Genomic DNA, 27,198 nt, shown 5'->3' on the forward strand with positions numbered 1-27,198 from the left:
TGCAATTAATTATCTTGTGCAGTTCTAGTCTTTAACAGTTATAAGAACCCAAGCCAAATCAGTTGTTAGTTCCTTCTCAATTGATCCTTCAAATCATCTGACTTGACTCGCGACGCGAAAACCCTCCGACTGCGTCGCTCTTCGCTCTTGGTCCTCAACAGCTCCACATGGACGAACCATCTCAGTCGCATTCCGGAGGTTTCAGACGTCACAAAGCCTCCGATGTTACAGGCATGTTGGTTCAAAACCTCCATTGGCGATACAACTATTTTACAGACTATCGCATGATCTCGAGTTTCATTCCGAGTTTTTTTCTTCATCATTTAATTATTCTCATGCCGGCATCGGAAGCTATTTCCAACTCGTTACACTTCCATACAAGTTTGACCACATTAGTCAATCTCAAGCCTCAAAGCGTCGTACTGCACATAAACAGAAGCCGGCAGCACAGCAGACTCATAGTCAGTAGCATTGTACGGCAGGCTCAGCACAATCTCGTTCTCGCCCTTGCTCAAGAGACCCGCGTCAAAGACAAACTTGTGCGCAATGTTGTAGCAGCTCACAGAAGAGCGCACAGCACATGAGCTGCTGTGATGATACCTTGAACAAGTTAGCACTGACATCTTCTAGAGGGGGAAGCACACTTACGGAATAACCCACGGCTCGAGATCCTTGCCGTTGATGTTGACCGTGTACTTGAGGTTCGAGTGAGGCTCCGAGGCGTTGTACACATCCGTATTTCCGGCGGCAGTCTTGGCTCCAGCGAGCTGAACCGTAAAGGTGGCCTGCTTCTTGCGCTTGACCTGAGACTCCTTGAGATCAAAAGCGATGGTCCAGTTGTTGACATCGCCGTTACCGACATAAGCCTCGGGGCGCACGTAGTTTGCCCGTCCGCCAAACACACTCCAGTGCACGTAGTTGAGGTCCTTGCCCACGTCGCTCTCACCGACCTTGAAGTGAACACCATCGGGGTAGTCCTTGGGGAAGTCGTACGCCGCCCAGTAGATGCGGTATTGCTCCGGCTGCAGCGGCTTGGAAGTGTCTGGCTCAAAGCCGTGACGGTACTCGCCCGAGGTCTTGTCGGGGGTTCCAATGCGCCAGAGCTCCTTGCCCGACGACTCCTCCTTCCAGGTGACCTTTGTCTTTTCAGTCTTGCCAGCCTTGATCTTGATCTTGTCCTTGGTGAACTGTCCAAAGATGCCATCAGCATAGACGGTTAGACGGTACGTGCCAGCCTTGACCATGGGAATGGTCGCCCTGCCGCTGTCGTCGAGATTGGCCCAGTACTGGTAGGCGTTGACGTCAAACACATTGTCCTGGAAGTCTACACCGCTCTGGGCGAGAACGGCGATGGGGTTCTTGGCTCCCTTGGGCAGATCGACCCTGACCTCAAAGGTGCCGCGGTTCTTGGAGGGGACGTAGTTAGGGACATGCTTGGCGATGGAGTCGTAAAAGTCGGCGTTCCACTCAGGGTCCGCATACTGAGCGGCATCAGCCTGAGCAGTCAGGATATCCGTGTCGGCAGGGAAGCGGTTGAAATGGTAGTATTGCTATCTCCAGTTAGACATGTTCATTTCTCCTAACTCGGGGTATACTTACAGGTCCGAATGTGCGGTCAAAGCCATGGGTAATGTTGGGCTGTGGCTTCTTAGCTAACTGTCACAAGGTCAGGGTTATGGTTGCTTACAGTCTGGTCTCCATGGTGGTTGGAGCTGATGTAGTTGTAGAGGATACCATCCACAGTAAGATCCGAGTGCAGAGGTCCTCCAAAGTAGGTGTCCTTGGTGTTCATAACGAGCCAAGCACCATAAGCATCGCCATCCTCGGTCTTGGAGCCATCGGCGAACCTTTTCAAATCAGCAACCATTCTCGAAAGCATATATGAGCACTTACAGTCCATAGGCGTTGATATCACGCCAGTTGTCCTGGAAGGTGTACTTTGTAAAGTAGTCCGCCTCCTGCTTGACATAGGCATCATCAGGCGTGTTGCCCATATACCACGTCGCATCCTGCACCACGACCTGCTTCGCCTGTGCCTCTTTTCCAGGGAGAGGCGCGTATTGCTTCTCGTTGGTCAGGAGGTGCGTCCACATCTCGCTGTTGGGTCGGAACATGGTGCGCAGCTCCTGCAGGTTGCGCAGGAACGGCTGCTCCTCGTTATGGTAGGCCACTCTGCTAAAGGTGTGCAGGCCCGTCTCACCGTCTCGAAGGAACCAGTACTGCTCCAGAACCTGGCCCGTCTCGGTGAACGTGTCGGCCATCATGATGCCGCCGTAGTCCTTGCCGCTCGAATCCTTACCCTTGAAGAGCTTGTACTTGGGCGTCGTGGTGCCGGGAGTCCAGAATCCCTTGGGCGTGCAGTAGCAGTCGAGGTACGGGCCCTGACCGGTAGAGCCCGATCTCGTGCCCAGGAGGTTCGTTCCATCGAGGGTGAGCTTCACGATAGAGCCACCAGGCTTCTGGACGGCGGCATAGAGGCGGTCGTTGGAGATGACCAGCTCAGTGTCGGACTCGGTTGCCTTTAGAGCTGCGGCCACCCATTGAGGTGCCTGAAGCAGCAAGGCGGCGAGGGATACGCTGTGGAACTTCATGGCGGCGGTGGGAGATGTGAGTTTGCTGGAAGCCCTAGTTCTTCACCGACAGCTTCACGAGCTTCATCTCCCTTTTATAAGCTTCCCAAGTCCCCCACAGCCCAGTCAACCCCCATTGTCATTTGGGGGATGAAGCTTCGAGTCAAGACCTGGCAAGGTGAGCTCGAGTTCCACCGAGCAGGCCCATGTTTCCCCATGGGGAGATGCCGATCGCCTCCTTTCAGGCTAACGTGACGACCAGTTGGGGGAGGTTCCCCATCTTTGCATTCGGTGTTCGGGAGAAAGACTTAGCGAGAGGGGAACCCGGCTGTCAGGAGAAGCCCTCTTAGCTCCGGCAAAGACCCTGTTGCGGAATGGCATGGCATGGTGAATAACATGATGATTCTTGTTCGAGTCCAGGGAATCGCGGGTCGTCGCCTTGGCCCCCCGCAAGTCGGGGCCCCGAAGCGGCCATAATTCCGAGGCTGGGGGAGGGGGACCCAAGAGGTCCAATTCCACGTATTGGAGATGGAGCTACTCAAAAGACTTCAACGTGCGTGACCACGTCGTAGCTTTTCGGGGTAAAGTTCTCCAGGCATCCCTGTGTTGCTGGTCGAAATTGTAAAGCGGAAGGGAGCGGAAATTTGACACACCGACTTGGGCATGACACATATATATAACTTGTACCTAAGTGCAAGGTCAAGTGAGATGTGACTTTACTCTGCCTCGTCTTGCTCTGAGGTTACTATTACGTAGAAAAGCAATCAATGCTGACGATGATTTACAAGGACAGTCTAAGTGGTATCTGCACATGAAAGCCGAGTTGGTCTCAAATATCTGCTCCTCATAGCAAAAGCTGTTGGAACACACCATCCATATTAATCATTGACGCCTGACCTGGGTCTAACTTTATACACCACACGTAACCGTACAATCTGCTGCTTAATCTTCGTCGTCGTCGTCCACTCGTGGCCGCTTTGATTGCCTGCTGTCTTCATCCTGCAGACCGTAACCTCGCTTTGACGACGAGCCCTGATCCACCTCGGACAGGAACTTGTCCACATTAAAAGGGTCGCCGGCATCCTTCTCGAACTGTACTGGTCCCTCTCGCGCCTGGAGGGTGTGTGTTAGCATACGATATGATGACGTGAAAGACCTTGAAATACTGACCTCAACCTCGGCGGCGCCCTTAAACGTTCCCTTGCCCAGTGCCTCTCCAAATCGGCTCGCCTTTTGAATCTTGGCCATCTCCCTATCTCCTGCCTCGGCGTCATCGTCATCCAGGTTGGCTCGTGGCCGGTAGATGCTGCTGATAGCGTCCTGCGCTGCAAAGAGTGGCTTGTCGTAGGGGTTGTCCTCGTTGATGCCGCTGTCAAATCCACTCGACTGGTTGAATAATCGCGAGTCGTACATGGTCTCCTTCGACTGCGTTGGCTTGGCCACGCCCAGAGCAATCTTCTCAGAAATATCTCTGCCTTGTTCGCGGGCCATAACCTGGGCTCGGCGCTCGGCGCCCATGCGGTTCTGCCGTAGCTTTCGCTCCTCATCCCGCTGCTTCTCCTGTCGTGCCTTGATACGCTCTCTAACCTCTTCGTCCTCGCTGTCGGATCGATCAGACTCTGAGTAGCTGTAACTTCGGGATCGTGACCTCGAATCTCTCGAGTCTCGGGAGTCGCGAGAGTCTCTGCGTTTGCGGCCTGCGCCTGCACGCTCTGCCCTGGCCTTCTGGGCCAGGTCCCGTAGATTTTCTTCCTTCTGTGCCTTCTCCTTCTCCGCCAGTCGCTGCTGCATCATGGCGCGCTGCTGAACCTCGTCACGAGCATGACGTTCCGCCATCTTGATAGACTCAGCAAACTGGGCATGCTTGTCGCTGATGGCCACATCCTGTAGTCCCCTTCCGTCTGCCGCCAATCGCTTGTCCAGTGGTACTGTAAAACCCTTGGGGTTCTTCCAGTTTGAGACTGGAGGCGGAATCCTCCACATCTCTTGGTCTTCGGCTGTAAGCTTTCTGGGCGGCGAGTGCATGACTGGCGGAGGGGGCGAGGGTGGTCCTCGAGGAATCTTCTTGTGCTTGAACTTGGGGGGTTCCATAGGATCGCGTTGCCTCTCGACAATCTTCATGATGCGGTCCTGCTTCTTCGAGTTGTCGCCCATCTGGTTCGCCGGTGTGTAGCGCACAAAAGTAGCATCCTTTCGCTGTCCAATATTCACATTCTTTGGCTTCTGCGCAGCCACCGCACCGCTAACCAACGCGGCCAGGGCATTCTTGGTCCTTTCCGTTGTTGCCTCGACAGACTCTTTGTCCGGTCGCGAAAGATCAATCTCGCCCGCGTCGGCGCGTTGTCGAAGAGGAATCAGCTCCTTGAATGATGTGTGAACTATGCGGGTTTCGCCGTGGCCCTGTCGCGCGATCGCGTCGTATTTAACCTTGCCCTCGGAATCGACCTGGATCGCCAGCGCGTTGCTCGTCGTCGCGCCCTTCTTGCCCATGTCGAGAGGGTACTGGGCAATGGGGATCTCGGGGAAAGCGCCTCCATCGCCAAAGTCCTCCTGCGAGCGTGGTCGCCATCCTGATCGCTGTCCGTAGGCTGGAGGGCCGGATCGTTTGAGCACGAGCTGCGTCTCGTCAAGCTGTCCTGGGCCAACGATCCTCACGCCACGCTGCTGAGCTCGCGCGGGAGCTTCCTCGTCCTCGCCCGTATACTTGGGCTTGGGCAGCGCAGCCTGAAGCGACCCGGCGATCGACGTCATTTTGTTGTGGTGATGGGGATGGAGTGTTTGAATGTCTTTGAAGATCGCGGAGGCTCCAAGGTTCAGAATTTCAAGAGGCGACGCGCCAAAACGGGTTTAGCGCGGGCCGCTGCAGCACCACGCCAAGATCTTGGGGCGCTACCTACAGGCTCCTCAGTGACACCTAGAGCACTTGGAAACAGAACCTCAGAATCAGTCATTTTGACATTTCGTTTAAAGGGTGATGAATTGTACGGACATTCAAGTGTTCAGGAAAGCTCAAAGTTCAGATATTCACGTCATATTATGACATTGCATCGACAATTATTAGAACAACCCTCGCTATCTCGAGCAGTCCAATCAAGCGCATCATGACAACTTTCATCGGCGTCGTCCAAGCATGGAACATCACAACCTCGGGGCCGAAAACAGGCGCCACGTAAATCCCCAGCCAGACCGTGAGCTATGTTTCCATTGATTATACATAACATTTCCAGTATCCGCCTCCTTTTTGATCTCGCGCCTCGTAACACCCCGATCCAGCTTGGTATATAATGCATCGAATCCTTTATACGTAACCCTTGCGCGCACCCTTTTGGACAGTTAGCGCATGCCAGTCTCTTGGAATTGGTCAAGCATACCTGGAAGAAGAACCGAACGACAAACACCTGCAAGGCACCCATACAGATGATAAGGCCGATCTGGATCATGCTAAAGTTGATGATTCGGCCCTCGGTGCTGTTGACGGTGGCAAAGTTGCGGTTTTCACGGGTTCGGAAGTACTTTTGGTTGCGCGAGATGGTGGAGAGCTGGCCAGACACCTTGAAGATAGCCTCCTCCAAGACAGAGGTCTGTTCTGGGGTGGTTCCCTGCTTCGAGGGCAGCTGGGCGCGGGCCTCGTTCTCGACGGCAATCTCAAAGTCGACATACTTCTCGGCAAAGGTGCTCATCTCGTTGTCAAAGCAGAACGAGTAGTCACCAACCACGTTGGCCGAGAAGACAAAGTCGCCCTGCCTCTCCTTCTGGCCGTCCATGATGATCTTGCCATTGGGACCCTCAACAATGTAGTCGACATCGAAAGAACCTCCAGATTGGACCTATAGTTTTATATTCAGCTCGAGTTCCGATGCGTATGGTGGCGTCGTGTGAGGCTCACGGCAAAGTAGAATGCGACCTTCTCGCCCTCCTTTTTCGTCGCAGTGTAGAAGCAGGCCTTCTCGTTGGCACCGAGCTTATAAGTCAGGGCAGTAGCGGCGACGTCGGTGATGAGGCAGGCGAACAGCCCGGCGAGAAGTGTCGGCAGTCTCATGGTTGCGGTGTTGTGGGAGATGTTGTCGCGTGCTTGACTGGACGGCTGGTTCAGGACAAGCTGTCGCCAAAGTGGATGGTACTGGAGCACATGTAACTGAACGGGCCACGATTGAGCTTCGGCGCGGAATTTTGCACCCACCGGGCCCCTGGGCGCTGAACCCCTGGAAATGGATGGGAATGCCACCTAGCTGGAGCGGAGCCCCTCCTGAGCTGAACTAGCCACAGTCTAGAAGCCGCAAGCCACGCCCTGTTGGTGCGCCAAGGGGTGTCAGCCACAGGTCATTTGCCAATACGCGTTCAGGCGTGTTCAATCACTCGTTATCAAGGATGATGACCTCACTCCCCTGTCAAGCTCTTTCAAGGAGTACGTGGCTGACTTCTTGAACAATCCCCCAAACGCAACCTTTGATCCTCATGTCGCATTGACAGATTGGCATGACGTCCTACTCGCATTCTCTCTCTACTCTCCTTGATCGACGATATCTCCTAAATTGGCCCCTCCACGCCATCCATTGCCAACCGTCAGCCGGCGCTTTCTTCCCCTAAACGGCCATCTCCAAAATGGCCCTCCAGACGACAGTCGCAAACGTATCCTCGGTCGCCCTGAGGATATGTGCCGTCGTCTTTTTCAGACTTGTTTGTATTCTCCGATGGATTGAATGACATAATTGACTAACAATACATGTAGTTCCCTGTAAGCCAGGCAGCCTCAGAAAGCTCCCGAGACAAGTCTAACCTCCATGACAGGCTCATTTCCCTTCAATTGCATTTGCACTCTTCGCCATCTATGTCCCCTCTTACATCGCGACCTACTTTTCTAAGCCCCAAGTGGAGGTCCTCAAGGATGAAGTCGATGTCACCGTGAAAGAGTCCACCATTTCATCTACAACACCGTTGTTGACCAGAAACGGCGTCGCAGTCGCCCCCGAGCCTGAAGTTGTTACCGATGTGGTTGACATCAAGGAGAAGATTGTCGTTGGTGAAAAGATTCCTAGCGCATCCAAGATCCTCTTGCTGGGAGCTCCCAGCGCCAGACGCCCCATTGCCTCATTCCTGACCTTCCTTATCAACGTCGTCCTCATCGCCTTGACAGCTGATGCTTTGTTCCGCGCGAGATGGTATTACCCTGCCGATGACCTCTCATTCGTTCGTCTTGGATACGTCTCCCCATCAGAGGCTCGCTTCGTCATCCGCGAGCCGGATCAGACAAAGCTGCCCATCACATTCGAATACCACATTCAAGATCCCCAGCTGTCATCTGAGACCAACTTGTGGTTGACCGCGGGCTTTGTCACGTCGACTGACAACAGCACCGATTTCACAACAACTCTGACTATACCCCTCGACGACTCAAAGCAGAGAAAGTATGAGTGGAGGACCTCCAACAACCATACTGGCGAGTTCCGATCTGCTCCCAAGCCAGGACAAATGCCCGACACCGAGAATGGATTGTTCACGTTCCTCTCTACTTCTTGCATCCTGCCTCGCTTCCCCTACAATCCGGTGGACCACCCCCTGGCTATCCCTGGCCTGAGGAACTTGGCAGAAAAGCTTCCCTCGCTGAGCCCTCAGTTTATGCTGTTCCTGGGCGACTTCATCTATGTCGATGTTCCAGAGCGATTTGGAAAGTCGGTTCAGGAATACCGCATGCAATACCGCCAAGTTTACGCTTCACCAGACTGGGCTCCCGTAGCTCAGAACCTGAGCTGGATTCACGTCCTTGATGACCACGAAATCTCAAATGACTGGTCCTCAAACACAACTGGCATCTACAGCGCCGCTGTCGATCCCTGGCACATCTATCAAGCCAACGTTAACCCGCCCAGAGCTCAGTCTGCTACACAGAGCGGCCCAAGGAGTAACGCTACTTGGTACGAGTTCACTCAGGGCCCGGCCAGCTTCTTCATGATGGACACCCGCAGCTACCGCTCCAGCAACAACCTCCCATTCAATGCGACCGACAAGACCATGCTTGGAAAGGAGCAGCTGGCTGACCTGCTGTCTTGGTTGGCCCGTCCTGAGCCCCAGGGAGTTCGATGGAAGTTCATTGCTTCGTCTGTCCCCTTCACCAAGAACTGGCCTGTCAATGTCAAGGATACCTGGGGCGGTTTCCTTACGGAGCGAAAGCAGATCCTTGAGGCCATGTGGGATTCCGGCGCACGAGGCACTGGTGTTGTTATCCTGTCCGGCGATCGACACGAGTTTGCTGCCACAAGGTTCCCTCCACCTGTTGGCTCGCGATGGCCTCAGTCTGCTGCCGCTCACGAGTTTTCCACCAGCCCTCTGAACCAATTTGCTTCTCCTTTCCCGACATATAAGCAGACAGACGATGAAGATGTTATGATGAAGTAAGTTTGCCTCGTTACCTTTCATTTCCGCCACTAACAGCAAGATAGCTATATCCCCGGTGGCACCTCCAAATTTGGTTCCTTTTCGATCGAGAAGCAGGGAGAGAAGAGCAGTCTCAACTACACACTCTACATTGACGGCAAGGAGACCTGGACAACAGTGGTTGAAGCACCGGATGCCCCTGAGGCTTCAAGTCTCCTCCCTCAATCTGGGACCGACTTCACCAGTTTTTCTAGAACGAAATAGGGTCGCGGTTCTGGAATCGCGAGGACGACTGTTTTTCCTCTGGGTTGTTTTTGGAATAGCTTTGTAGTATCTAATATCTCGTGCTTAATTCAAATTTCATTGTCCTTACTTCTACGAGATGGCCCTCGTCGCAATCATTATTCCACCAACGAGACGGTATTTCAGGGCTAGGATTGGGCTGCTTCACTTTCAGGTGTACTTGTTGATTTGAAATAAACAAATGTCACATATCCTCTCCCAACCAAATCGTTTCCTTAAGTAACAACCAAGTTCATCCCCCATACCATTACAGCAGCCAGATCGGCACCTGTCTGAGTCCATCCCGGACCAGATCACGGCCCCACCCCGATCTGCCCCACACTCAGACTCCGAGCTTAGCTCACCGCCCTGGCCCGCCCCTCCACTTACCAGAAAATTTCCCCGGCAAAATTCTCAAAAAAGTTTCACGACGAGCCCTGCATCAGCGCGACGACGTCCCATCAACAATTGCACATTTTCAGCCTCAGCAACAACTCGACATTCGCAATGGCTGGCCCAGGCAACAGGAAGAAGCGACAAAACGATGGTCGTGTACAACGGCCCTCAAAGAAGCAGAAGCGGAGAGCTCTGCAAGAATACAACAGCGACTCTGAGGGCGACGACGCGCAGCAAAATTTTGATGCTGTCAACCTCCTCGATTCCGACGACGACATTCACAACGCCAAGGTCGACGATGTGGGCGCTTCCGACAATGAAGGGACCAGCTCAGATGAGGAAGGTCCCGCATTGAAGAAGCCACTTAAGAAGACAAAAGCAAAGGCACAGGCAGAGCCCCAAAGCGACTCGGAGGCGGAGGACGATGAAGAGGAGGATGAAGAAGGTTCCGACGACGATGACGACGATGAGGAGGTTGGTGGAAAGAGGAAAAAGTCCAAGCGCAACGACCCCAATGCTTTCGCTACATCGCTCTCCAAGATTCTCTCCACCAAACTGTCAACATCCAAGCGATCAGATCCCGTCCTGTCACGAAGCGCCGCCGCCCACGAGGCCTCAAAGGCGGCGGTGGACAGCGCCCTAGAATCCAAGGCGAGAAAACAGATTCGCGACCAGAAGCGATTGGCGTTGGAAAAGGGCAGAGTAAAGGACGTGCTCATCGCGACCGCCAACGACACCACGGGCGAGCTCGAGACGTCAACGTCGGAGATTCTAGTGACGGAGAGGAGGCTTCGAAAGGTGGCACAGCGCGGTGTGGTCAAGTTGTTCAACGCCGTACGTGCCGCGCAGGTCAAGGCACTCGAGACGGAGAAGAACTCGAGAAAGGAGGGCGTCATCGGCATGGAGCAACGAAAGGAAAAGGTCAACGAGATGAGCAAGAAGGGATTCCTGGAGCTCATCGCTTCAGGAGGCGGCGGCCTGAAGAAGGGTGCGCTCGAGGAGGCATAAGGTTAATGTGTTCTTTTTTCTTTAAGAGGAGTAGTAGAATCATCAGGCCGATCTCTTCCGGCCCTCGCAACGAAAGTCGCAACAAAGATACCCCTAATGCACCTGAATCCCCGCCATCGCCGGTCCTTTTCTTCCCAGGGTAATAGATACAAATACAAGTCCTCATATCAAAACATTCCCGCCGCTCATCATGTCCTTTTTTATTTTTATTGGAAATCGCTCGCCTGCAGGTTCCTCGTCATGGAGGGCAGCTTCACCCGGAGGCCGTCCAGCTCCTTGGTCATGAGTACTTGGCAGCCCAGGCGACTCGTCTCGGTGAGGCCAAACGCAAGGTCCAGCATGTCGTTCTCGTCATCCTCTGGCTCGGGCATCTTGTCGAAGTATTCATCCTCGAGGACGATAACGTGGCAGGTGGAGCAGGCGCAGGAGCCTCCGCATGCGCCCTCCATCTCCAGGTCGTGCGCTTGAGCAATATCTAGAAGGTTGTCTCCTTCGCAGACAGCAATCTTGTGTTCCTGGCCATCCTTCTCGATAAAGGTAATCCAGAGCCTATGAAATGTTAGTCTTTCGGCGGTGTGGTGTTCTAGCTCGGCGAACATACTCTTCGCCCGGCTTCGGAGGTTCAACATGTCCGTGTCGCCGTTGTGCCGAGGTGGTGAATGCTCTCTGGGATACGGGGAGAAGCGGGCGGCTCGAGGAATAATGGCTGATCGGCTTCGAGAAGAGGTCTGTGATAGGACGCTACCTCTGCTGAGGAAGGGCTGAGTTCGTCGGCAGGCCGTGGCCGGAAGCTTGGCCAAGCTGGTCGCAAAGGATCGTGATGCGGACATGGCTGCCGGGGTATTCGGAGGATAGACCGCGGGGAAGAGTAACGAGAAACCGGGGAAATGCGAAACTGGAAAGAATTTCAATGCGATTTTAAACTTGTCGAAATGATCTTCGTCCCGAGCATGCAAATGTCAAAAAGGTTGGAACACGCCAATTTCGCTCAATGGACGCTGGGCCCTCCGCGGATTCGTCTCGTCCTCTTAGATCCAAGATGATTTTAAGCAGGCCGAAAAAGTGAGTACTAGACTCGAGCTTCGGATAGCGGAGGCCTTATCGGTCGGTGAATCAATTTGCCGGACTCCGGTCCCGCCCTCTCTATCTCCGAAGGCTGGGTTTGTGGGCCGCGGGCGAGCATGATTTCATTTTCTAGGATCCGAGCTCGACGTCGCATTTCTCTCTGCAATTCCTTCTCCCGAGACCAATGCGGTCGCATGCACAATGTCGACTCACCGAGAAGGCTTCAATCCCCTGAGGCCGTACTATATACCCCCGACCATCGGTGACCCCTCCGAGACCCTCGCCAAGTCAAGTCCCAGCCCAAACCCGTTCCCCGATGGCCGACATGTGACGGTCGCCGGTGGGCGGTACGCCTCCAAAGCGCGTGATATCTTGAACGACCTTGAGTACAAGGACTACTTGGGGGATAACTCGCCGTCCATGGTGCAGAATGTTAAGGACCTCATCGACGAGCTGCTATGGAAGTATACCTCGGTCCTCATGGCCCAGCCTTTCGAGGTGGCCAAGACTTTGCTGCAAGTCCGGAACCAGGATGAAAATGCTGCTCTGGTTACCCCTACGGTAGAGCCAGAACCTCTTAAGAAGCGAACTTCCACATATGGGAGTTCCATGTATGATGTGAGTCGTTAGAGTCACTTGTAAGTGGCACACCGCTAATGATGACGACATAGTTCCATGAATCAGATTCTGAGGGCGACGAGCCCGCTTACTTCACATCGAGCGTGCCTGCGACTCCCACTCCCTCTGGTCCAAAGAGCTCAAATGGCCGCCGGACCCCGTCTCCTCTGCCAAAGCCGAAGATTCCGGAGCACTACCTGACTCTGCGTCGACCGGACTCGATTCTCGAAGTAATTGGGCAGCTGTGGGGGAAGGAAGGTGCCTGGGGCGTTTGGAAGGGGTCCAATGCGGCGTTTCTGTATACCGTTTTGCAGTCGCTGCTAGAAAACTGGTCGAGAAGTTTTCTCAGTGCCATATTCAATGTCCCGGATATAGGCGTCAAGGAGGATATCGATCGTTTGATTGATATTGCCTCCCCATATCCTTGGGCATCCCTCTTTGTGGCTGCAACTGCTGCTGTTGCCACTGGGCTGGCTCTCTCGCCATTAGATTTGGTGCGAACGAGGTATGGACTATCACTCTTCACGCACGCGAGCAATACTGACTATAGACAGACTCATTGTTACACCAAGCTCCAGAGGCCAGCGCCGGACGCTGGCTACTCTCAAGGCTCTGCCTTCATACCTCTGCTCCTCAATCCTTGTCATCCCGACCGTCCTCAACTCCTTGGTTCACCCTCTTATCACACTCTCCACACCCCTTGTTCTCCGAACCCGATTCATGATTGACAGCCAGGCTTCGCCCATGACGTTCTCTGTCGCCAAGTTCTTTGCCTCATCGGCTGCAATCCTCCTTAAACTCCCCGTCGAGACCGTCCTGAGGCGTGGACAGGTCTCAGTCTTGTCGACCTCCGAATATGTCAAGGCGCTTGGTGGTCAGGAGCAGGCACTCACAACCATTGTTCCTCCTGGTCGCTATGACGGCCCCTTCGGTACCATGTACCATATCGCAACCGAGGAGGGAACACGCGAGGTCCCCACCATCAGGCCGAGTGTCACAAAGAAGGGTAAGGGCAAGAATAAGAGCGTTGCCACAACCACCTACAAGGGCCAAGGCCTGGAGGGACTCTGGAGAGGGTGGAAGGTCAACTGGTGGGGTCTCGTCGGACTCTGGACGGCGAGCGTGGTTGGCCACGGCGGAGAAGGCGAGTTCTGAGACCCCTTGGGGTCCGACATTTATGCTGTACTGAGGTGCATTTGCTTGCATGGCGTTGGGTTGGCATGGATCTCTCCTCTACGAGCTTGACGACGGGACGCATGATATCCACTTCCATTTTTACGAAATGGTGTTTCAAAACAAGAAAAGGTGCTCTCTCTGTTGATGACTATTCATGGATCGGATCCCATCCATGTTGATGAGGGATATGCCACCATCTAGAGGTACCGTAAGGAGCTGCGCCGTTGGTGATCATGTACATGCTTACCTGGATATCTTTACGGGCTACACGATAAACGCAGTTATACGTCTTATGACCATTGATCAATACTTTCCGTCCATGTTGTTGAGTGATTTAACCGTGTTGTCTGCCTCTGCCCAGCATGCTTTTGACCTGCCAATATGCGCTGACGTTATCCATCAACCTCCTGCCGACATATGTTTCAGTTTTCAGCGTAACACGATGTTCTAATTCCGGAGGCGCCTGGCCTTAAAAGCCACCATCCAGCCTCGGAGTGGCGTCCGGCTTCTTGCATCTCGAGGGCCCGGATGACACTTCGAATGGTTGTGCACTTTCGGAACTGCCCAAGTTGAAACAGTCGCCTCTGATCCTTTCATTACAGAGTTTCCGCCGAGAAACACAAGATCCAACATCCCATTCGCCCAGTCCGAGGCAACACTTGCACATTCAGCCTCGACCCTCCTTCTATGCCGTGTCTCAAAATGCATGGTTCGTATCTTACTCTCTGCTGACCAAGCCGGGAGAAAAGGTCTCATGTAAGGGGGCTGCCTGAATGGTTAGGCTGGTGTCTGAGAGCGTTGTACAAATGGTGGGAGCGTAGTTGCGAACCAAGAGGAAAGGCCAATCACGACTGCCCCGACACAGCCTTCGGGTGTTTGTAACTGGAGAGATGGGGACTGTGTCGGAGGTTTCGTACGTACATTGGAAACAAGGTCAGTTTTCGTCTTGATGAGATCTCAAGGTGTTGGAATACTACATTGTTCTCGAGATAGCTCGTGAGCAGGAACAGAAAGAAGAAGAACACAGCAGACAGTTGTACAGATATAAAAGGGCATCAACTTCCTCTGTGTTTTGGGAGTTCGACACCTTCAGAGGCACTTGTCGGCTTTGCATTGAATCCAAGGTTACATCAACTTGATACCCTCGTTTACACTTTCTACTATAATCATGACTTTCTTTACTGCAATGAGCACTCTTTGTGTCTCGACTTGGCTCTACCCTCTCTCTCTGCCGTCTCCGTCTCAGCGCACGGCCATGTCACTCAAGTCATCATCAACGGCGTCGCCTATGGGGGCTACCTGAGCACCAGCTTTCCTCTCCAGAGACAGCCCCCAGTTGTGCTTGGCTGGACCATCGAGCAGCGAGACAACGGCTTTGTTTCTCCCGACAAGTACGGTCATCCTGATATCATCTGTCACCGTGCCGCTGCACCGGCCCAAGGACATGTCCAAGTGGCTGCCGGCGATACCATCACCATAAAGTGGTCTTCGTGGCCTGAGAACCACCGAGGACCTGTGATGGACTACCTAGCCAACTGCAACGGTCCATGTGAGACTGTGGACAAGACAAAGCTGGAATTCTTCAAGATTGATGGGATGGGCCTCATCTCGCAAGGTAGACCTGGAAAATACGCCGACGGTGCCCTGAGAGAGAATGGCTACACGTGGAGTGTGAGGATCCCTAGCAACATTGCCCCTGGAAACTACGTTCTTCGACACGAGATCATTGCTCTGCACAGTGGGCTCGAAAGGAACGGCGCACAGAATTACCCGCAATGCTTTAACCTCAAGATCACCGGGAGTGGTTCTGACAATCCACCTGGCTATCTCGGTACTGAGCTTTATGAGGCCAATGATCCTGGGATTCTTGTCAACATCTACGGCGGTTCGCTCAATTATCAGGTCCCGGGCCCGACCATCGTCAGTGGGGGGGTCTCGTCGGTGAGGCAGAGTCCTTCCAGGGCAACAACAACTGTCAAGTGCACAACCAGGTCTTAAGTTGCTGTTGGCGGTTACCGTGGTCTTTTCAACGACGCTCTTTACACACATAGTGATATGCTTTAGTTTCGTACCTGATTCTTGATGTCCGTATTTAGTGGGGTAGACATGGATAACATAATGGTAATGCCAGGTTCTCTTGAAGTTGACTGGAGAACCGTGTCTCGTATTTGACTCCTTTGGTTAGGTATTGAGTGTATTGTTTGCTGCTGATATGTACTGGAAATGTGAAGGGGAAGAGTACCTAAACTTGGCTGGCTTTGATTGAAACACTCATTTCTATCAATATTGCATATTCCGTTGTATCACAGCGTATGATGTCGGAATCGATGATTCATCGAGCCTACTGAGCTGTGGTGTGAGAGGAGATAAAGATACTGAGTGGACGAATTGCAGTGGGGGTTTCTCTTTCTAACGTTAGCATTCCAGTCAGCTCTTTTCGTGGACAGCGCCCCTGGGGAGCTAGTGAATACTTGTAGCTCGGCCTAGAAATTTGTCAAGGGTAGCGAAATGGGAAGTTCTCGTGTTTACTGCAGTGTTAAACTCAGAATTGTGGTTGGAAGTACTTAAGGGTGGAGGGAAGAGAATACAGGCGACGGCCACGAACAACATTACAGAAACATTCAAATCAGCGAAATTTCAGATAAAAGTGAGACCTAATCAACAGCATAGACGGATTCAATTCCCTAAAAGAGAGTTCACTTGACAAGAAAATACGATCGACGGGATACTCTAGGGTAGGAGTTGAACAAAAGGAGGCCACGTGACTTGGCGTTTTCATGTCACGTTCCACTGTTCAACGTTGAAGCTCCTTGAATTTTGACCCATTCAAACTTCGAGCAACATTAGAAAAGCCGCTCGACTGAGGGGTGCGGTGCCGGCTCTTTAATTCGATTTCCTCTGCCCTGAACCGGCGCGATATGCACTGATTCTTGCCACCGGTCTCTGCGCCAGCTCCTGCGCGCTCTCGTCTCTCCCTTAATCTCTTTGTGCTGGGCGCATCGCGACATCATGGCAGCTCCAAGCGCCAAACAGGCGCCTACCAATGGTGAACTGGCGTCTCCTTCCGCGGCGCGCAAATACAAAGCCTCCGACCTTCCACTGCCTTCGGCGACACGAGGAGCGATCGAATCTCTTGCGCATAGCTTCAAGAAAGAAGGTGCTTACGATTCCATTCGGAAGCAAGTATGGGACAAGTTTGAAGCTAGTGTACGTCGCGCGCAAGGATAACAAACGATCTTTCGTCTTCTAACACATCGTTCCCAGGACTACGAGGCCCAAGTTACGAAAGCTATTCTCGAAGTGGCCGAACAGGAAATCGAGCGCAACCCACAGCAACTTCTGACTCTCGACCGACGAAAGGCTGCAGCCCTTATTGATGGCGCCCTGGAACGGTCTGGAGTCTACCAGAAGGCAGAGTCCGTCATCAGTCAATTGATTGACGTGGGTGCTATTGAAGAGCGCATTCGTGAAACCCGTCGCGCCGAAGTTGGTGAAGAAGCAGCACAGGCGGAACAAGTTCGCGGATCGAAAACCGACGAGGAATACGCAGCCGATACCGAGGCTCGACGAGCCGAACGTGAACGCCTACGAGAAGAACTACGACAGAAGGAGCTGGCGATCGAAGAGGAGAAGCGACGGATCGCACGAGAGGAGCGAAGAAGGAGGAACGTGAGCGTGAAAAGGCTGAGCTCAAACGTCAGGAAGAGAGAGACGAACGTCGTAGGAAGCGAGAGCAGGAGCGTGAAGAACGTGAACGGCAGCGAGACATTGAACGAGAGAAACGACACAAGGAACGCGAACAGCGCGACCGTGAGCGAGATCGGGATCGGGAAAGAGAACCAAGAGATCGTGACCGAGACCGCGACCGCGACCGGGATCGTTCGAGGGACCGCGACAGAGATCGCGATCGTCGAGACCGAGATCGACAAAGAGACGACCGCCGCAAGGAGAAGGAAGCCGTCTCGGCAGAGCTTAAGGAGAAGCTATCAAAGGAAGAGCACGAGCGCCTGGAGCAAGAGGCTTTGGCTGATCTTCTCCGGGAAAGCTCTAAAACGACTCAAAAACAACCAGAACTGGAGGTCGATTCGTCATTGGCACCACCACCGAGAAAGTCTGGACCGGTTTCTGCTATCAACCCTATCCGGCGTGAACATTCTCGAGTTACGGAGGGCCGCAAGCTTAGTGACGCTGGGCTCAAAGCAGATCGTGGTGGCTCAGGTACACCTGCGGATGCAAGGCGCCCAGACCCAAGGGACGAAAGAAAGCCAAGCCGCAGTGCCTCCAGAGCTGTAGATCGCGAGCGGGAACGAGACAGAGACACACAGAGAGAAAGGGATAGAGACAGGGATAGGGATAGGGATCGAGATCGCCTCCGAGACCGAGATAATCGTCGAAACGACCGGCGCTCCAACTCCCCACGTCGAGACCGTAGTGGGTCTCGAATCAGGGATAGACGTGACCGAAGTCGATCACGGCTTCGACGGGATAGGACCCGCTCACGGACTGGTAGGGATGACCGCGTGGCTAGAAGCCGTTCACGACCCAAATACGACCACTACGAGAGAAGCAGATCACGGAGACGAGAGCGAAGTCGATCGCGAGCCCGCGTGGATTCTCGAGCTCGAATTGATCGAAGAGAGAGAAGCCGATCCAGGGCCCGAACGGAGAGGAGAGATCGAAGCAGGGACAGACGAGACCGGTCACGCTCGAGAATGCGTCCCGAGAGGAGGGATAGAAGCCGCTCACGCCCTAAACGGGAACGTAGCCGTTCTCGCGATGTGCGCCTTGGTGGAGCAGACCACTATGATCCGCGAGAAAGGGAGCGCGAGCGAGGTCGGGACCGGGATCGGGATCGTGAGAGAGACCGCGACCGTGACCAGCGTTCGCCTCCAAGACGCCGAAGCAGGGAAAGGCCTCGTGGGGCAGACCGGGACCAAGACAAACCCCGCGAAAAGGAACGCGAGAAGGAGCCCGAGAAGCCGAAAGAAAAGCCTGTCGAAAGACCTGCCGAAAAGCCTACTGAAAAGACTGTTGAGAAGCCTGTTGAGAAGCCTGCTGAAAAGCCCGAAAAGCAGTCTGAAAGACAACCTGAAAAGGCACCAGAAAAACGGCAAGATCGTAGAAGCCGTTCTCGGTCTAGAGCCACGGCCTCTGCCCCCCGACCTGGCTCAAGCAAGGCTCAGGACGGCCTTGAGGAGTGGAAGATGGAAGAGGTCAGGAAACGAGAAAAGGAGGCCAAGGCCTACCTGGCGGCTCAGAAGGACGCCAGGGACAAGGGCCTGCCGATCCCTGGACTCGATGACAAGAAGAGCAGTGGCGAGAGGTCTCCCGACTTGCGTCGACGCTGGAATATGGACGACATTGACCGATACACACCTGGAGGCCGTGAAGAGCGGCGAAGGAGTCGAAGTCGAAGTCGCAGCCGACAGCGGGATAGAGACAAGGACAGAGATCGAGACAGGGACAGGGAGACGGCCAGAGAGCGGGAACGCGAGAGAGATCGAGACAAGGACAACAGGGACAGAGACAGAGACAGGGGAGATACGTATCGCCAGCGAGACATGGACCGAGATCGCGATAGGGATAGGGACCGACGGGATAGGGATCGAGAGAGGGACCGTGACCGTGATCGTTCACGGGATCGCGATAGAGACCGCGATAGAGATCGGGAGCGGCGTGATCGGGATAGGGATAGGGATAGGGATAGGGATCGTGACCGAGACCGAGATCGCGAACGAGATCGGTCAAGGGACAGGCGTAACAGGCGGGACAGGAGTCTGTCACCTCGGCGAGATCGACGGGATCGTAGCAGGAGCCGTCGTTGAGCTGTAGTCGAAGCAGTGAGGGTTGGCTTACAGGCGTGTATGGCAGGGATGGATAGCTTGAATGACACTACAATAGTCAGTAATCAGGGATTAGGTTAAGTAGATACCCAACGGGGGCTCGAGGTGATCGAGATAGATGATGATAGCGTGGTTGGCTTTGCTTTAGACATTGACCTCAGCCGTCAGTCACTTTAGTTGTCAGATGATTGTACACAATGTGAATGGTTCATTATATCTATCTATATATTCTATTTATCCACGTTACTCGTCGTAATATCATGTCGCACTGTTGAACCAAGAACTCGTCAGGCTCACAACCTGCTGGCTAGAAAGCCCGTGGAAGTGCCACAGGGATCCAGCAAGGACGACAGTAAAGAAGCCTAGGACACCAACGATGATGCCCTTGCGCATCGTGGGCGACATCTTGTTGTCGCCTTCAGCGTTCCAGACACCAGCGGCCCAGGCAAGCGTCTCGTACCAGCCCTTGACGAGCTGCTCGTATCCGACAGAGTAGAGGACGAGGCCGACGAGGGCAAGGGAGTAGCCCAGGACCTGGAGGATGGTGATCTTTGTTTGCCAGATGAGGACGGAGGCGGCGACGAGAAGAATGCTCTTGAGGATGCCGCTGAGAGCCATAACAAGGCCAGAAGTCTTGCCAATCTAGGAGGAGAGTTAGTTGCGAGTGCCGACAAAAGGGGGCTTTACAACTTACCAGGAAAACGCTGACCACGTTGAGGATAAACGCAACAAACGCGTTAAGGAACAGCATGCCGTAGCCAGCCTTGATAACGTCCTCCCACTGGAACTTGGGACCCTCGCTGAAAATAACAACCACAAAGTTCATGACTGTGCAGACGGGGGCGTAGTAGTAGAGACCGACGAGGGGATCCATGCGAAGACCCTCCGCGCTGAGCATGACCTGGATCATGACAAGACGCACAGCTTCAGAGATGGTACCACACATCTGAAACATGAAACCCAGCCACGAAAACTCAATCTCTCCCAGACTAGCAAGTCCAACGCCAAACACGATGAGCATGATGTTTGCGAGCGTGGTGCTGTTGGGCTGCGCGACGCCCCAGATCCACGAGGCGATGAGCACGCACACGGGACCCGTCGACTTGAGCATCTGGATAAAGGCGACCGAGAGGTAGAGGTAGACGACATTCGAAAAGACGAGGGAGCTCGAGTAGAGGATGCCGATGGGGAGGATGGTGCGGATGTACATGCTCCGCGAGAGGGGGAGGGCGTGGCGGGAGTCGAGGAGGGTCGTCGTGCGGGCGAGGAGCTGGGTTGCTACGGTTGCGAAGACGAGGTGCCATGTTGTGAGGATGATGGCTAATTTGTTAGCTGACGGTTAGATTTGTGAGGTTGAGAGGTTGAGCTTACGGTATCCTGGTGATGGTTAGCTTGGTGTTTTTCGTGTAAATGGTAGGAATTCAACTTACGGAAATTAGCAGTGTCAATGAGCCACTTGTTGAACAGAATAGTAAGGTTGGAAAAGAAGATCCATGTTCTGAAATCAGTTAGAAAAACGTCCAATTCTCTCTTCAGCCACAAACATACATGATGTACGCCGACGGGTGAAGCTTGTAACCCTTTGAAGTCGGAGTCTCGTCGTTCTTGGTCGCGGCGTTGGGGTCTTCGACCTCGAGCTGGGCCCTTCCCGATTCGAGGTCTCGAGGTGGTGAAGCCGCCATTTTTTCTGTAATTCGAGGATGATTGAATCTGAAGTTGTCGAGGTTTCGTTGATTTCGGTGGTTGGATTCGCGTTCGTTGGTGATTACAGTGTGGCCAATTCTCCCACAGCCACAAACAAGCGCCGCTGATCTCTTACACAAACTCTCTCTCGTGTATCCTTTCTCGTCGACGAAATGAAAGCGAAAGGAGGAAAATGTCAAAAGGATGGAAAGAGAAGAGCTTGGTTAAAATGAACAAAAGTAACCCGGCCCGATCCTTTTGATTGTCACGTCACACTCCCCAATTGCTTTCAACCAGCCGACTTTCCCGTTGGTAGCGTTACACACTCGATTGGCGTTGTTTGCCTCCCTGTAAGCTTTCGATTCGAGCCTTGGCAGAGGAGGCTTAAAAGAAAAAAAGAGAAAGAATGGAATCGTCGACAAGAAGGAGGAGGAGGGAAAAGAAATTAGGGGATGGGAAAGAGAAAAAAGAGAGCTATCGGTACTTAATAAACTCAGTCACATTTACTGCCGACCAACAGATAAAAACACATGCAGGCCTCGTCAAGCACCGCCCTTTGAAGATGGGCCTTGACCCTGTCGTGTCTGTATTCCTTCAGAAAGTCTAGTCCGGTCCAGTCCAAAGGATGCTAAAATAAGCCCAACACCAAACGAACGACTTTTCTGGTGAGACTCGAAAGTCATCGGCGTCAACCCTCCTTAGGGCCGTATTCAGCGCTTCGTAATGACAAAAAAGGAGGCTGAGCATATTTGCTCGCTCTGCTTTCCTGCTCGAGGACCCTGCAAAATTGCCCACTCGTATTGCCAATCAGCCCAACACTCCATTCACAAAAGGTCCCCCCCCGGCGCGTCTCATGGCTAAGCTTTCCAGGCAGGGCCCGCTCCGGGCAGGGGACCGATCGGCCCTGGGACCGGGGTGTGTATTTGGTGGGTTTTTACGGGCTGACCAATGGTGCTACGGGTGACTGAAGACGTGATGGACTGGGAATGGCGAGGTTGCCGCTTTAGCCATGTTGTTTATGCGATGGCTCGTGTAAATGGATGATATGATTTTTGACTGACATCCATGAGGAGCTGTATTGGTGACACCTGTGGTAAACAGCGGCCATGATGGCATCAATGGTAGAGACATGACATCCATGCCTGCCTCATAAATACACATGCTCAGCATCAACCGGCATCATGGCACCGATTGCCCTATCAGCACGGCATACTTTCAACCGTCACCAGTCGAGCTAGATCCGGCACGCGTGATCCGGGACCTGTCTCAATCCTCAACCATAGCATGCCGAAGCCCCGAGAACGTGTCCCTTGGCGGCCTCTACAAGCGCCCTGCTGAGAGATCTTGCTTCCCATCTTCAACTTGGCAATCAACTTGTAGACCCTGTCACGCATCTTGAGTTGTAGGTTGGTCGAGAACCTCCAGCCTTACGAGCAGGTCCTGGCCCATGTCCCAACTGGCGAGAAGACGGCTGGGCCTCCACTCTCTTTTCCGTGATTGATTGGACAATGTTTTTATAAACAATTGCGGTTCTTGCTTTGACTTTGACGGGTTTCTATTTCTTCCAATTTGCGGGAGAGTTTGTTTGATGTGGTGATACGGTGATACCTGTCGACGCTGCCTTCAACATCTTTGGCTTGACTGAGCAGCAACTCATCAATGTTCTGATCGTTTAGAGCATCCCTGGTAGTATGGCATGCACGGGAACCCGGCCCACTAGGGGGTATAGCACCTCGCCTACATAAACTAGGCAATGAAGCTCGCCCTCGAGATGCACGGCTCCGTTGAGTGCCTAGCCTAGTTTATATCGCGTACCTAACGACCATGAGTACAAGCGCCTTCATGCACCCCTGAATCCTCGGCCGCGATTTCTCCATGTTTTCAGCCTTGGTGGACAACGAGTACGTCATCGTGGCCTTGATCCGCCTCCACTGCGTAGACGACGAGGAAGAGGAGGACATTGGATGCCTCCGTGACCACGCTTGCTGGGGATGATCCTCATTTGATGGAAGGCAGCGTACAAGAGATTGTAAAGGGATAAACATATTGGTGGAGGGAAAATGATGGATGAGTACCCAAGAAGACGCATCGGTGATATTAGGCACCTTGATGCATGTGATACCCTCACTTCGACACCCAACAACCATCTCGACTCGGAAGCCTTCATGTAGATAGGTATCCATAGATCTCAACGTCCTTGCATACATCCCGCTCAACTCTAAAAAACATTGGATCCATCACGAGTAAAAAATCTGGATGAACCCGATCCCATCACGACATCCATCATGATGTTGGCAGTTCACCTTAAAGCGGCACTGCCAGGAACTCGAGTTGGTCCGACCACCCGCTGCCCATGGAGACGTAAAACCCGCCCAACTACGATCTCGGCTCTAGGATAATTTATTTCAGTCCTGACACACACTCCTCCGTCTCCTATTTGATCGGCACCCACGTGCCGGGGGAAGGTCGTCGGCTAGCTAAACGACAACCGCATCAGGGCAATATAAGAGGCCCAGACCCGTCGCTTGCTGGTCTTTCTAAACGGCTGCCTGAAGACGAAGGATTCAAACATACGTACACATGTTGACGTATACACTCATATAGGCACCAGCAAACCTGTCTGTCACTCTTGATCAATTGCTTGTTCAATGTTGCATTGCTTCCTCTGTTTGAGAACCAACCCCCCTGCCCATCATCATCGTATAGCAACCCCTGCCCACATGGTCCGAGATGTCAAAAGAGGGCTGGGCCCACGTTCTATGTCACCGCAGAAAAAAAAAGCCACGCTTCTGGACCTCTTCTGTTTCTCACTCTCTTCGGTCCTTCCCGTGCCGTATTGACCGACGCCTCCGTCTTATAATAGGTCATGGCGTATGCGCTCATCTCATCTATCACGCCCCCGTCTCCCCTAGTCATGCCGTAAACCGAAACGCCCGTCGGCCCATGCGATGCGGGTACGAGAAACTCTTTGTTGGTGATACACAGGCACTCCACTATCTAGCTATCGGTTCCTGTTGCCAAGGACGGCAAACAAAAGATGCATGCCATCCCCTGGCCCCTGTTTCTGCATCAACATGAATCTATCATGACACTCACCTCACCCAGCATGATGCGCTGTCCTCGATGCACCTTCAATTCAATTCTACTATTTGTATACCTAGACGTGTAATATTCAAGCCTAACCGCCGTCTCTTAAACGCCGTCGCTATGCACAAGATACCATCCTCCAGCTCTGCTCACCACTATCGAGAGTGGCGCCACTCCTGTCTCGGCTCCGCTTGTTAGTTGTTATTGTTGGTTGTCCAAACTCCCAAATCTAATTCTTCCTCCGCTTCTTCTTGCGCTTTGCCTTCTTCCCACCGCTTTTCTCCGCCCGCTCCTCTTCTGCTGGCTTCTGTGAGGTTATCTCTGCCTCAACTCCGCCCTTGTCCTCGTCCATGTTCAAGCCACCTGTTTCAGTCTCAGCATCCCCTTCCACGCAAGGTAACGGTGCAGCGTCCTCGCCAACACATTTCTCCTCTGCCTTGCCATTGGCCGCTTGACTCTCAATCCCCTGTTCGACTTGATTCTCCTTCCCTGCATGTTCTGTCGGGGTATCTGTGACTGCAACTGCAACCTCATCTGTAACTTCGTCTGCGTCCTGCATTTTGACATCCTCCGTGAGTACCATCGTGGGATCCACGCAGTCGTAAAACAGCATGAAAACCCCAGGTGACAGGCTCAGGACTGTCTCCTCGCTGACCATCGACACATTGTGATCACTCAGCCGCCACCAGTCCATCTCGGACTCGCCGTCCTCTTCTTTGCCTTGCACCTTTGTGCCGACCTCCGCCTCCGGCTGGTCGCCCGGTTCGGAAGAGGCCTCATCTTCAACCGCCTTGGTAGGCGGGCTATGCCTGGGATATTTGCGATAGCAGATGTAGTGTCCATTCTCGTGTCGACCGTAATGCGTCACCACCGCTCGAAGCTCGTAGATGGGCCCTGCCAGCCTCGATGCCCCCAAGTCGCCCGCGATCATTGATTGCCTGGGATCAGATGTCCATTTCTCCCCGTCTTCCGCATTCTCATCAGTGCCAGAGTTTGGGATAGCTTCGCCGGTACTACCGAGACACCAAGGACCAAGATCTAACGTCATGGGATAGTTGACCGGAGCCGAGTTCTTCATCATGTTAAATGTCGAAGGGTCGAATACCGATCGTTGCATGTGAATCGCAAGGCTCTGAGGAGGTCGGGCCACGACAATCTGTTTCGTCTTGGTTGTGCTGACCTTGCTCTGTTGTGAGATCTTGCACTTCTCCGTCAACGTCTTCTCTTCAAAATCGTCTTCCTCCAGTGCCAATTCCACAGCCTCCAGTCTGCGCAACGGCTCTGCGAGTTGTTCATCGGTTTTCCCTGTCTCGCGCAACCTCTCCACCAATATGGTCAAAAGCTTCTGGGCTTTGAGGAGTGTGCATTTGGCGCATTCCACATTTTCGATCGCCTCAACTTTGCTGTAAGCATCCAATCGCTCATAGAGGTCGTGCCGGTTCTTATCAAGTCCAAGACTCAGAGTCAGGCAAGTAAAGGGTATCATGGACAGACCGTCCGAGTGTCCACACTGAATGCATGCCACTCTTTGCGCGAGAAGCCCCTCCAAAGGATTCCGTGGTAATTTGTTGTCGAGTGTGCCGGAACTGCTAAGACTTTGATAACCACTGTCGTCACTATGCTCACTAGCAGCTGTGTCGTCCTTTTCGACTTTGGCCGCCAAGCCGGGGTTCCGTGGTTGGGCGCTCTTCAGGGCTTTGGCGACGCTCTTGTCGACATCATCAAGGATTTTTGAAAAGTACTCCTGCGCATCTTGCTGTGTGAATGTACTCATTGACTTGAGGAGACCTGGCGTCCACAGCGTCCGTCCGTAATTCGACACATCGTTCAGATCGTGAATCAGTGTTCGTAATGTCTGCGCAACATCGCGATCGACATCTTCGTTGTCGGAAGCTTCGAGACAGGCCGATAGATACTCTGGAAGAGGCTTCAAAGAAGACAATCCCTGGAGGATGCTGTTCTGGTAGCACGAGTTGTCCATATTTCCTAGCCCAGGTGGGTGATCGCCATCTAGCTTCAAGCCCAGGACGCCACCGGTCATAGACAGGGCGCGATTCCTGACCTGGAACACAGAGGCCATCATTCCCCTGGAGCTGTCCAGGCCCATCACCCTCCGCAACCTCTCGCTCTTCGCGGCATGGGCGCTTTTATCGTCGTGCAACATGGATTTCGAGGTCGAGGTCGAAGTTGAAGTATCTGGGGTATCAAAGACATCCAGGAGGCGCTCTGGGACGATGGCCACGAGAGCATCCCAGAAGCACCGTCCAAGCAACTGTATCCACTCCCGGAGTGTAGCAGAAGTCGCATAGAAGTTGTATCCGACAGTGACGGCGACGATGAGGACCGAGAGGAGGATGCTCGGCTGGGTGATCTTGTCCCAGGTCGATTCGCGGTGGTAGGGCCTTCGATGAGCTGTGACAAAGTTGTCATAGAGGTCCTCGAATTCGAGGCGTTCCTGATGCGTCATGCTGTATGTTGCCGCTGTCGGGGCTTTCGACTCGTCTTAGCCACGCGACTCGGCCAACACGTGAACCCGTGATCAAGCAGGATGATGGCGCCGATCAAATGGCAAGCCAGCCATGGCCTACGCGGCGTTGGAGGCGATGGATAGGAGCAGGTACGAGGTCGGTTCAAGCGGTAGCGTCGGCGCGTTGATTCAGCTTCAAGAGATAGGTAGCAAACAATCGAATTGCAGCGAAAAACGGCTTGCGACAGCGACTTATCGACGTCGAAAAAGGACAGCTTTGGTTGTGGAATTATTTGTAGAATTTCAGCATTGATGAGCTGCCCTTAGTGGATTTCAAAGACATCCTAATCAGGCATGTTGCACCGTGTCAATATCCGAAAGCTTCCCGTCCGCACCGTCTACACTGTGTAATACATCTTCTGCATGATCCAAACTTCATAGTTTCGTCTATTAAGATGCGTTTGCACACCAGCTAAACTAGCAAAACAAAGGAAGAGGAGATACGTGGCCGACAGGGAATAAAGTCAGCTCATTCCGGGAGAATCGTTTGAATCCGTGCAGGATCCCCTGCTCTTCCAATCCACGCTCAACAGTGGCTCTCCCAAGCGCCATCCTCTCATGAATAGAAAAT

General features: G+C 53.3%; 11 protein-coding genes across 11 annotated transcripts; 5 read left to right on the forward strand and 6 right to left on the reverse strand.

Moving 5' to 3' along the window:
- Positions 1-392: 392 nt before the first annotated feature.
- Positions 393-2,591, reverse strand: MRS44_012429 (uncharacterized protein; the record flags this gene model as incomplete). Its single annotated transcript, XM_046269491.2, has 5 exons — positions 393-600; positions 649-1,550; positions 1,600-1,638; positions 1,688-1,847; positions 1,894-2,591. 5 exons carry the CDS (start codon positions 2,589-2,591, stop codon positions 393-395), a joined length of 2,007 nt encoding a protein of 668 aa, XP_046133121.1.
- Positions 2,592-3,512: 921 nt separating this feature from the next.
- Positions 3,513-5,321, reverse strand: MRS44_012430 (uncharacterized protein; the record flags this gene model as incomplete). Its single annotated transcript, XM_046276146.2, has 2 exons — positions 3,513-3,683; positions 3,741-5,321. The coding sequence occupies 2 exons, from the start codon at positions 5,319-5,321 to the stop codon at positions 3,513-3,515; spliced, it is 1,752 nt and encodes a 583-aa protein (XP_046133120.1).
- Positions 5,322-5,868: 547 nt separating this feature from the next.
- MRS44_012431 (uncharacterized protein) lies at positions 5,869-6,609 on the reverse strand (the record flags this gene model as incomplete). Its single annotated transcript, XM_046276145.2, has 3 exons — positions 5,869-5,892; positions 5,942-6,397; positions 6,457-6,609. 3 exons carry the CDS (start codon positions 6,607-6,609, stop codon positions 5,869-5,871), a joined length of 633 nt encoding a protein of 210 aa, XP_046133119.1.
- Positions 6,610-7,172: 563 nt separating this feature from the next.
- On the forward strand, positions 7,173-9,206 carry MRS44_012432 (uncharacterized protein; the record flags this gene model as incomplete). Its single annotated transcript, XM_046276144.2, has 4 exons — positions 7,173-7,247; positions 7,300-7,305; positions 7,359-8,959; positions 9,008-9,206. The coding sequence occupies 4 exons, from the start codon at positions 7,173-7,175 to the stop codon at positions 9,204-9,206; spliced, it is 1,881 nt and encodes a 626-aa protein (XP_046133118.2).
- A 525-nt stretch (positions 9,207-9,731) lies between these two features.
- Positions 9,732-10,628, forward strand: MRS44_012433 (uncharacterized protein; the record flags this gene model as incomplete). Its single annotated transcript, XM_046269489.2, has 1 exon — positions 9,732-10,628. One exon carries the CDS (start codon positions 9,732-9,734, stop codon positions 10,626-10,628), a length of 897 nt encoding a protein of 298 aa, XP_046133117.2.
- Positions 10,629-10,834: 206 nt separating this feature from the next.
- MRS44_012434 (uncharacterized protein) lies at positions 10,835-11,458 on the reverse strand (the record flags this gene model as incomplete). The annotated part of the gene is made up of 1 exon (XM_065618797.1): positions 10,835-11,458. The coding sequence occupies one exon, from the start codon at positions 11,456-11,458 to the stop codon at positions 10,835-10,837; it is 624 nt and encodes a 207-aa protein (XP_065474869.1).
- A 436-nt stretch (positions 11,459-11,894) lies between these two features.
- Positions 11,895-13,466, forward strand: MRS44_012435 (uncharacterized protein; the record flags this gene model as incomplete). The annotated part of the gene is made up of 3 exons (XM_046276143.2): positions 11,895-12,311; positions 12,365-12,816; positions 12,866-13,466. 3 exons carry the CDS (start codon positions 11,895-11,897, stop codon positions 13,464-13,466), a joined length of 1,470 nt encoding a protein of 489 aa, XP_046133115.2.
- Positions 13,467-14,189: 723 nt separating this feature from the next.
- Positions 14,190-15,485, forward strand: MRS44_012436 (uncharacterized protein; the record flags this gene model as incomplete). Its single annotated transcript, XM_046283568.2, has 2 exons — positions 14,190-14,196; positions 14,539-15,485. The coding sequence occupies 2 exons, from the start codon at positions 14,190-14,192 to the stop codon at positions 15,483-15,485; spliced, it is 954 nt and encodes a 317-aa protein (XP_046133114.2).
- A 1,011-nt stretch (positions 15,486-16,496) lies between these two features.
- On the forward strand, positions 16,497-19,312 carry MRS44_012437 (uncharacterized protein; the record flags this gene model as incomplete). Its single annotated transcript, XM_065618798.1, has 3 exons — positions 16,497-16,694; positions 16,752-17,156; positions 17,249-19,312. 3 exons carry the CDS (start codon positions 16,497-16,499, stop codon positions 19,310-19,312), a joined length of 2,667 nt encoding a protein of 888 aa, XP_065474870.1.
- Positions 19,313-19,588: 276 nt separating this feature from the next.
- Positions 19,589-21,012, reverse strand: MRS44_012438 (uncharacterized protein; the record flags this gene model as incomplete). Its single annotated transcript, XM_046269488.2, has 5 exons — positions 19,589-19,972; positions 20,025-20,650; positions 20,702-20,707; positions 20,761-20,828; positions 20,879-21,012. 5 exons carry the CDS (start codon positions 21,010-21,012, stop codon positions 19,589-19,591), a joined length of 1,218 nt encoding a protein of 405 aa, XP_046133112.2.
- A 3,317-nt stretch (positions 21,013-24,329) lies between these two features.
- Positions 24,330-26,567, reverse strand: MRS44_012439 (uncharacterized protein; the record flags this gene model as incomplete). The annotated part of the gene is made up of 1 exon (XM_065618799.1): positions 24,330-26,567. One exon carries the CDS (start codon positions 26,565-26,567, stop codon positions 24,330-24,332), a length of 2,238 nt encoding a protein of 745 aa, XP_065474871.1.
- Positions 26,568-27,198: the final 631 nt, after the last annotated feature.

Source organism: Fusarium solani (genome assembly GCF_023522795.1).
Source record: "Fusarium solani strain SB1 chromosome Unknown bctg00000008, whole genome shotgun sequence".
NCBI classification, from domain to species: Eukaryota; Fungi; Ascomycota; class Sordariomycetes; order Hypocreales; family Nectriaceae; genus Fusarium; species Fusarium solani.